The 9,570-nt window shown below is 38.9% G+C and overlaps 1 protein-coding gene across 1 annotated transcript; it reads right to left on the bottom strand.

Annotated features, from left to right (window-relative positions):
* Positions 1–546: 546 nt before the first annotated feature.
* LOC117517499 (olfactory receptor 52N5-like) lies at positions 547–1,482 on the bottom strand. The gene has a single exon (XM_034178527.1). It carries the CDS (start codon positions 1,480–1,482, stop codon positions 547–549), a length of 936 nt encoding a protein of 311 aa, XP_034034418.1.
* Positions 1,483–9,570: the final 8,088 nt, after the last annotated feature.

Here is a 9,570-nt window from a genome sequence, read left to right as displayed (position 1 = left end):
CTGTCCAGTGCCGCTCACAGGGGCTGAAACAGCGGCTCAGCACCGCGGACAGCTCCACTTACAAATAAAATCTACACAAATATATAGGATTCTCATTCTAGGTCACATCCTCTCAGTTATGTGAAGAAAATACATTAACACCAGAGTTAGTACCCTCATCGTGAAAAGCATCTCCACCACAGGAATGTGCATTTGAAATGATGAGTTTAAGGTGGGAGGGATTTCCATGGCAGCAATGGGCTTGTGCTACACACCTTGAACCTAATGTGAAACAGCAGACAAACCATTTTCAAGGCACATTCATTTTCAATTTGGAAAATGTTCAATGAATAATACTTTCCGTGAAAATGTGTCTGTCTTTTATGTACATGAATGCAAGTGGCTGATTGTATTTCATTTTTCACTTATGGATATTAACACACATAAAATCCTCATTTCTACACTGCTGTCTGCATCACATTACCACACACTGTCATTTACACACATATTCAGAGTAAATCACCCGCAAAACATGGCAAATATGACTTTCAATTAATTCTGTGATTTTTACTTGACATCATCACAAAGACTATTTTTTTGTGAAATTCGCAAAAAGTTTGACAAGGCTTTAAGGATTTCTGCAGATTGTGTTCCATAAATGATGGGGTTGAGAATTCCTGGGACAATATGAAACAAAATAGCACAGACTTTCCTGTAATAAGAGAACTGTGGGAATCGATGCAGGACAATGATCATCATTCCACAAATAAACATGATCAGATAGACAGTGAGATGAGTGCTGCAGGTGTTTAAGGCCTTCTTGTTCAGAGATTTGTTCTTACTGGTCAGACAGACGACTGTAATCTTAGTGTACGTGAGAACAATGCTGCTGATAGAAGATGTAAGTAAGACCACAGTGAAGGTGAGACCGTAGACATTATTGATGAAGACGCTGTCACAGGATAGTCTGAACAGTGAGGCGTTGTCACAGAAAAGATTTGTTATCAGAGTCCTGCATCTGTTGAGTCGGACGGACAGACCGATCAGAATCCCGACCAGAACAAAACCCACTCCCCAGGCAGAGAGCGACAGCTTCCACACCATGTTAGTGGTCATGATGGTGGTGTAGTGAAGAGGATTACAGATGGCCACGTATCTGTCAAAAGCCATAATCATGAGCACAGTGTGAGTCGTGGTTCCATACAAGTGTGTTAGGAATGCCTGGATGACACACTCGTTATAATTAATGATACATTCAGACATCAACATATTGGAAAGTAAATGTGGTATCATGACACAATTTCCCAGGATGTCGATAAGTGACAGGTTACAGTAAAGCAGAAACATGGGCTGGTGAAGGTTCTTATTGATAAAAATCAGAAGTGTGATGCCTGCGTTTGCCACCATAATAAACATGAAGATGAAAAAGACGACGACAAAGACAGAGATATTTAGTCTCTCCAGCTGTAGCGTCAAACTGTTGTAGGTGTAGTTTTCCATCATGCTGAATTAAGATAAATGGTGATGTAAAGGTCTGGCACCACAGACATCCAATATCAATGTGTTCACCAAAAAAAAAAAAAAAATTACAATAAAAATAAAATGTGCACATTTTCTTGTTATCTTTCCAGGATTTTTTTAATAGTGTTCAGAAATATCTGCATTGAGTGAGTTCGGTCGTCTCTTTGTCTTTCTACATTTGTTCTTTAGAGCAAATGAAGATCAGCGTATTATAGATGCACATTTACCATCAGGGGATGTGTGCATTGTTACCACAGATGATGTAACACCACAAAACGATTGTGACATCATGGCAACTGTCAGCTGGTTGCCAGCATTAACCAGCAACAAACAGCTAACAGACTTAATTGTCTAGATCCAACATTCAACAGAGACACAAAGGTTTGTCTGGATTTGGGAAAATGTGGTGTAGTGCAAGTTTCCAGCAAGAAGGTTGAATTTTCAAGGTTTCAAGGTATCATTCACATCTGCTAATCAAAAGCAGCTGGTCTTCAATTTCGTCATCAACCGCAACAAATATGAAATGTCCAAGACATTTGAGATTGTCAATTGACTCAACTCTCTGCTGCGTGCAGTCGATATCCAGAACTTTGCCTCCTCCACCCTGCCACCCCTGGTTGGTGCCTGTTGCTGGCCTAGGTTGGGCCTTCTCTGCCCCACCGCCTCCTGTTGATCACTGGAGTTGCTGGCTACATGTCTGTGACCTCCTACTACTCACTTCCTCCATTTGGTTCCTGATTGATGCCCTGATTGTTGACTTGCACCGTGCCATTCTCTGCCCTACCACCACCAATTCAATTAACTTCAATTCAGTTTATTTATATCACACTAAATCACAATATACGTCGCCCCAAATCCCTTCACAAGGGTAACATCTAACCTTACCAGCTCCCCTGAGCAAGCAAGTAGGTAACAGTGGTGAGAAAAAAACTCTGCAACAGTTGGTCCCTGTCTGATGCTGGAGGTTAGGCTCCGCCCCTGTCATCCTATGTCAGCAGAATTGGACTTTAACAAACCCCAACATGGTCAAGAATGACCAGTTCCAAAACTGAGTATTAATGGTAGAAATTAATCTATAAAAAGCAGTAAACAAGAAAAGTTTGTGGCCCCTCAGTGACATTTACACACACAAATGAGTCGCCGGTAAAACTCAATTTGTGACTGTAAAATCCAGCATTAACATCCACAAATCATGATACACAAGAGGGGTTATTCTCATTCTAATATAGTTCCATCGTTTGCACGGTTTATTTTTCTGTAAGTAATTCAGTCGGCAAAGCGTACCGTAGCAAAAGTGTCTTCATGCCAAACTGGAAGTTCTGTGAGCAGACCGACAGATTTCTCCATCTTGTCAGCTGCTTTGAGTTAAATTCACGGTAAATCCATCAGTCAATCCAGTTCAATACATTAAATCCACGCGTTTCAAAATCGTCGTCACTCCGCCAGTTTCTCTCGCTGTCAGCTGACAGCGCCATTATTGACACCTGCGTTGCAATGAAAATTATCTTTCTTCATCTCAAGCTGACAGCAAATCTCTGCAACTTGATATAAGGGCACTGCTCGATTCCATCCAGATGGACTGGGATGATGCAGGAGTGCATTTTCCAAGACCACAGGTGGGTATCAAACAAAGGTCTACAGTTCCCTCCGAAAAAATATTGGAAAACTTGGTATTTCACACATTTTAATTTCTTTCTGCCTTTTCAAATACAAAAAGAACAAAAACAGCAAAACAAATAATAAATAAAAAAATTGAAAACTATCTTCCTTCATCTCAAGCTGAAAGCAAATCTCTACAACTTGATATGAATTAATTAAAAATATAAAAGCCAAGATGATGGGTTGAATAAGTAATGGAACCCAAGGCACTCATCTAGTAAAAAAGTTAAAATGCATTTATTTTATGGGCAAATCATAATTAAAAAATGCACTTCTTCCACGCGTTTCAGTTAGAAGCCTTCATCAGGAGGTGAACACTCATTCTGAGACAAGTCTTAATTAAAAACCTCAAAATAGGTGGGTCAGCAGGTGTGAACAATTGGATCATCACTTAACCAATGAGAACAAAGTCAGATAAAGGGTATTCAAAGCTGAAAAAAAAAAAGTGGCCAACAAAGGGCTTAGTGTCTGCCCAGCAATACAAAAATCTGTCAAACATATAAATATATTGCATATCACTAGGACAATAAACTCTTTAAAAGAAATGGCAACATTCTATATCTTCATTGAGACCCGGGTATATAGTTGCTTTTAATCTAAAAATCCAAAAAGTCTTGCGTTGATTCAGCTGTTTTATCCTATTGCCTCCTCTTATAATTTGTGGTATGTGATCAATGCCAATAGCCCTTAAAATAGAAGGATCACTATTATGTTTATCCTTAAAATGACGAGCCATAGGATCAATCAATCAATCAATCAACTTTTTTCTTGTATAGCGCCAAATCACAACAAACAGTTGCCCCAAGGCGCTCCACATTGCAAGGCAAGGCCATACAATAATTATGAAACACAGTCTACGTCTAAAGCAACATAACAAAGGGATGGTCCAGGGTCACCCGATCCAGCCCTAACTATAAGCCTTAGCGAAAAGGAAAGTTTTAAGCCTAATCTTAAAAGTAGAGAGGGTATCTGTCTCCCTGATCTGAATTGGGAGCTGGTTCCACAGGAGAGGAGCCTGAAAGCTGAAGGCTCTGCCTCCCATTCTACTCTTACAAACCCTAGGAACTACAAGTAAGCCCGCAGTCTGAGAGCGAAGCGCTCTAATGGGGTAATATGGTACTACGAGGTCCCTAAGATAAGATGGGACCTGATTATTCAAAACCTTATAAGTAAGAAGAAGAATTTTAAATTCTATTCTAGCATTAACAGGAAGCCAATGAAGGGAGGCCAACACGGGTGAGATATGCTCTCTCCTGCTAGTCCCCGTCAGTACTCTAGCTGCAGCATTCTGAACCAACTGAAGGCTTTTTAGGGAACTTTTAGGACAACCTGATAATAATGAATTACAATAGTCCAGCCTAGAGGAAATAAATGCATGAATTAGTTTTTCAGCATCACTCTGAGACAAGACCTTTCTGATTTTAGAGATATTGCGTAAATGCAAAAAGGCAGTCCTACATATTTGTTTAATATGCGCTTTGAATGACATATCCTGATCAAAAATAACTCAAGATTTCTCACAGTATTACTAGAGATCAGGGAAATGCCATCCAGAGTAACGATCTGGTTAGACACCATGCTTCTAAGATTTGTGGGGCCAAGTACAATAACTTCAGTTTTATCTGAGTTTAAAAGCAGGAAATTAGAGGTCATCCATGTCTTTATGTCTGTAAGACAATCCTGCAGTTTAGCTAATTATCATTAGGATAATTGTCATTTTTAGTTCTTATGACATACTTATGCTCTGAGACTCTATCCTGTAAACGGCATTTAGTTCTGCCAATGTAAAACATGTTGCAGACTGGACACTCTAATTTGTAAATCACAAAAGTAGTTTTACAATTAATAAAATGTTGTATTTCACAAGTATTATCTCCATGTGTATCATAAAATGTATTACATTTAACCACATTAGAGCAATGGTTACACTGACCACATTTAAAGCTGCCACACAATTTGACTGAAAGCCAAGTATTTTTTGAAGGTGCTGGCAAGTAGCTATGAACAAGTTTAACGCTCAAAGTAGGCGCACGTTTAAAGCTGAATATATGGGGTTCCAAAAACACATTACCCAGAGAAGCATCACATTGTAGTAAATTCCAGTTTTTCTTGATAATATTTTTAATGTTTTGTGATTCTGTACTGAATCTAGTGGAAAAAAAGACCCTTTCAGATCTCTGTCCTGCAGTCTTATTTGTTAAAAGAGACTGCTGTTCTAGACTTCTTGCTCTATTTTTAGCACTTTTAAGGACTCTCTTTTTATAACCTCTTTGAATAAATCTATTTTCCATCTCAGCAGCTTTTTGATCAAAATCATTTATTTCATCGCAAACCCTTCTAAGTCGCATAAACTGGCCATAGGGTATGTTATCTTTAAGGTGTCTGGGATGGAAACTCTTAGCATGTAAAAAAGTATTACGAGAAGTAGTCTTTCTAAAAATGGTAGTATGTAAAAAGCCTGCAGTATCTCTGAAAATTTCCAGATCCAGAAAACAAATCTTCAGAGACAATTTGATGTTTCTATTAGTGCTATTAAGAAATTCAAGGAAAGACATAAGTTCAGATTCAGATCCTGACCACAATAGAAACACATCATCTATGTACCTACCCCAATAGATTATCTTATCACAGAAAGGATGTTTGGAGGGATTAAATACAAAATCTTGTTCCCATTTACCCATATATAAACCTGCATAAGAGGGACTGTAACATGCTCCCATTGCACAGCCTTTTGCTTGTCTAAATAGACGATCTTGAAAAATAAAGATGTTATTATTTAAAGTCCATCTTGTTAGACCTAGGAGAAAATGCACAGGAGGGTTTTGCGTTAGTAGTCTTTCACTCAAAAAATACTTTAATGCTTCTAACCCTTCTTCATGTACAATTGAGGTGTAAAGTGACTCTACATCCATAGTGGCCAATATTGTATTTCGCCCTATGTTTCCTAGTTCAGAGATCTTATTAAGGACCGCTGTGGTATCCTGTATATATGCTGGCAATGAAGGTAAAATGGGTTTAAGGAAATAATCAATACATTTGGAGACAGGTTCCGTAAGGCTATCATTCCTTGAAATGACTGGTCTCCCAGGGGGAGTTTCCAGGTTCTTATGTATCTTTGGGAGAAGATAAAAAGAAGCCAGTTTAGGATGCTCATTGAAGAGAAATTTACATTCATTATCAGAAATCCTGTTATTATCTCTTGCTTCAGTCAAAATAGTTTTTAATTCCATTTGCAATTTTTCTGTCGGATTAAACCTCAAAACTGCCTAATATTCTAGATCGTTCAGTTGTCTGTTAGCTTCTTCTATGTATTTATCTTTACCCCAGACAACAACAGCCCCACCTTTATCTGCCTTTTTGATTACCAAATCATCATCTTTCATTATTAATTCAAGTGCACATCATAATTGACAAATTATGACACAAAGCCTGTGCAAGCAATAGGCTGTGCAATCAATCAATCAATCAACTTTTTTCTTATATAGCGCCAAATCACAACAAACAGTTGCCCCAAGGCGCTCCATATTGTAAGGCAAGGCCATACAATAATTATGAAAAACCCCAACGGTCAAAACGACCCCCTATGAGCAAGCACTTGGCCACAGTGGGAAGGAAAAACTCCCTTTTAACAGGAAGAAACCTCCAGCAGAACCAGGCTCAGGGAGGAGCAGTCTTCTGCTGAGACTGGTTGGGGCTGAGGGAAAGAACCAGGAAAAAGACATGCCGAGAAGGGGGGCAGAGATCGATCACTAATGATTAAATGCAGAGTGATGCATACGGAGCAAAAAGAGAAAGAAACAGTGCATCATGGGAACCCCCCCACAGTCTACGTCTAAAGCAACATAACCAAGGGATGGTCCAGGGTCACCCGATCCAGCCCTAACTATAAGCCTTAGCGAAAGGAAAGTTTTAAGCCTAATCTTAAAAGTAGAGAGGGTATCTGTCTCCCTGATCTGAATTGGGAGCTGGTTCCACAGGAGAGGAGCCTGAAAGCTGAAGGCTCTGCCTCCCATTCTACTCTTACAAACCCTAGGAACTACAAGTAAGCCCGCAATCTGAGAGCGAAGCGCTCTAATGGGGTAATATGGTACTACGAGGTCCCTAAGATAAGATGGGACCTGATTATTCAAAACCTTATAAGTAAGAAGAAGAATTTTAAATTCTATTCTAGAATTAACTGGAAGCCAATGAAGAGAGGCCAACATGGGTGAGATATGCTCTCTCCTGCTAGTCCCCGTCAGTACTCTAGCTGCAGCATTCTGAACCAACTGAAGGCTTTTTAGGGAACTTTTAGGACAACCTGATAATAATGAATTACAATAGTCCAGCCTAGAGGAAATAAATGCATGAATTAGTTTTTCAGCATCACTCTGAGACAAGACCTTTCTGATTTTAGAGATATTGCGTAAATGCAAAAAGGCAGTCCTACATATTTGTTTAATATGCGCTTTGAATGACATATCCTGATCAAAAATGACTCCAAGATTTCTCACAGTATTACTAGAGATCAGGGAAATGCCATCCAGAGTAACGATCTGGTTAGACAACATGCTTCTAAGATTTGTGGGGCCAAGTACAATAACGTCAGTTTTATCTGAGTTTAAAAGCAGGAAATTAGAGGTCATCCATGTCTTTATGTCTGTAAGACAATCCTGCAGTTTAGCTAATTGGTGTGTATTCTCTGGCTTCATGGATAGATAAAGCTGGGTATCATCTGCGTAACAATGAAAATTTAAGCAATACCATCTAATAATACTGCCTAAGGGAAGCATGTATAAAGTGAATAAAATTGGTCCTAGCACAGAACCTTGTGGAACTCCATAATTAACTTTAGTCTGTGAAGAAGATTCCCCATTTACATGAACAAACTGTAATCTATTAGACAAATATGATTCAAACCACCGCAGCGCAGTGCCTTTAATACCTATGACATGCTCTAATCTCTGTAATAAAATTTTATGGTCAACAGTATCAAAAGCAGCACTGAGGTCCAACAGAACAAGCACAGAGATAAGTCCACTGTCCGAAGCCATAAGAAGATCATTTGTAACCTTCACTAATGCTGTTTCTGTACTATGATGAATTCTAAAACCTGACTGAAACTCTTCAAATAGACCATTCCTCTGCAGGTGATCAGTTAGCTGTTTTACAACTACCCTCTCAAGAATCTTTGAGAGAAAAGGAAGGTTGGAGATTGGCCTATAATTAGCTAAGATAGCTGGGTCAAGTGATGGCTTTTTAAGTAATGGTTTAATTACTGCCACCTTAAAGGCCTGTGGTACATAACCAACTAACAAAGATAGATTGATCATATTTAAGATTGAAGCATTAAATAATGGTAGGACTTCCTTGAGCAGCCTGGCAGGAATGGGGTCTAATAAACATGTTGATGGTTTGGATGAAGTAACTAATGAAAATAACTCAGACAGAACAATCGGAGAGAAAGAGTCTAATCAAATACCGGCATCACTGAAAGCAGCCAAAGATAACGATACATCTTTGGGATGGTTCTGAGTAATTTTTTCTCTAATAGTCAAAATTTTGTTAGCAAAGAAAGTCATGAAGTCATTACTAGTTAAAGTTAATGGAATACTCAGCTCAATAGAGCTCTGACTCTTTGTCAGCCTGGCTACAGTGCTGAAAAGAAACCTGGGGTTGTTCTTATTTTCTTCAATTAGTGATGAGTAGAAAGATGTCCTAGCTTTACGGAGGGCTTTTTTATAGAGCAACAAACTCTTTTTCCAGGCTAAGTGAAGATCTTCTAAATTAGTGAGACGCCATTTCCTCTCCAACTTACGGGTTATCTGCTTTAAGCTACGAGTTTGTGAGTTATACCACGGAGTCAGACACTTATGATTTAAAGCTCTCTTTTTCAGAGGAGCTACAGCATCCAAAGTTGTCTTCAATGAGGATGTAAAACTATTGACGAGATACTCTAACTCCCTTACAGAGTTTAGGTAGCTACTCTGCTCTGTGTTGGTATATGACATTAGAGAACATAAAGAAGGAATCATATCCTTAAACCTAGTTACAGCGCTTTCTGAAAGACGTCTAGTGTAATGAAACTTATTCCCCACTGCAGGGTAGTCCATCAGGGTAAATGTAAATGTTATTAAAAAATGATCAGACAGAAGGGAGTTTTCAGGGAATACTGTTAAGTCTTCTATTTCCATACCATAAGTCAGAACAAGATCTAAAATATGATTAAAGTGGTGGGTGGACTCATTTACTTTTTGAGCAAAGCCGATAGAGTCTAATAATAGATTAAATGCAGTGTTGAGGCTGTCATTCTCAGCATCTGTGTGGATGTTAAAATCGCCCACTATAATTATCTTATCTGAGCTAAGCACTAAGTCAGACAAAAGGTCTGAAAATTCACAGAGAAACTCACAGTAACGACCAGGTGGACGA

The sequence above is a fragment of the Thalassophryne amazonica genome, chromosome 9 (assembly GCF_902500255.1).
Source record: "Thalassophryne amazonica chromosome 9, fThaAma1.1, whole genome shotgun sequence".
Classification (NCBI taxonomy): domain Eukaryota; kingdom Metazoa; phylum Chordata; class Actinopteri; order Batrachoidiformes; family Batrachoididae; genus Thalassophryne; species Thalassophryne amazonica.
The sequence above is the reverse complement of the archived record's forward strand: the minus strand, read 5'-3'. Positions and strand labels throughout refer to the sequence as shown.

Bases quoted from the DNA above. Each gene is read 5' to 3' on its own strand.
- LOC117517499 (XM_034178527.1), bottom strand. From the start codon at position 1,482: ATGATGGAAAACTACACCTACAACAGTTTGACGCTACAGCTGGAGAGA.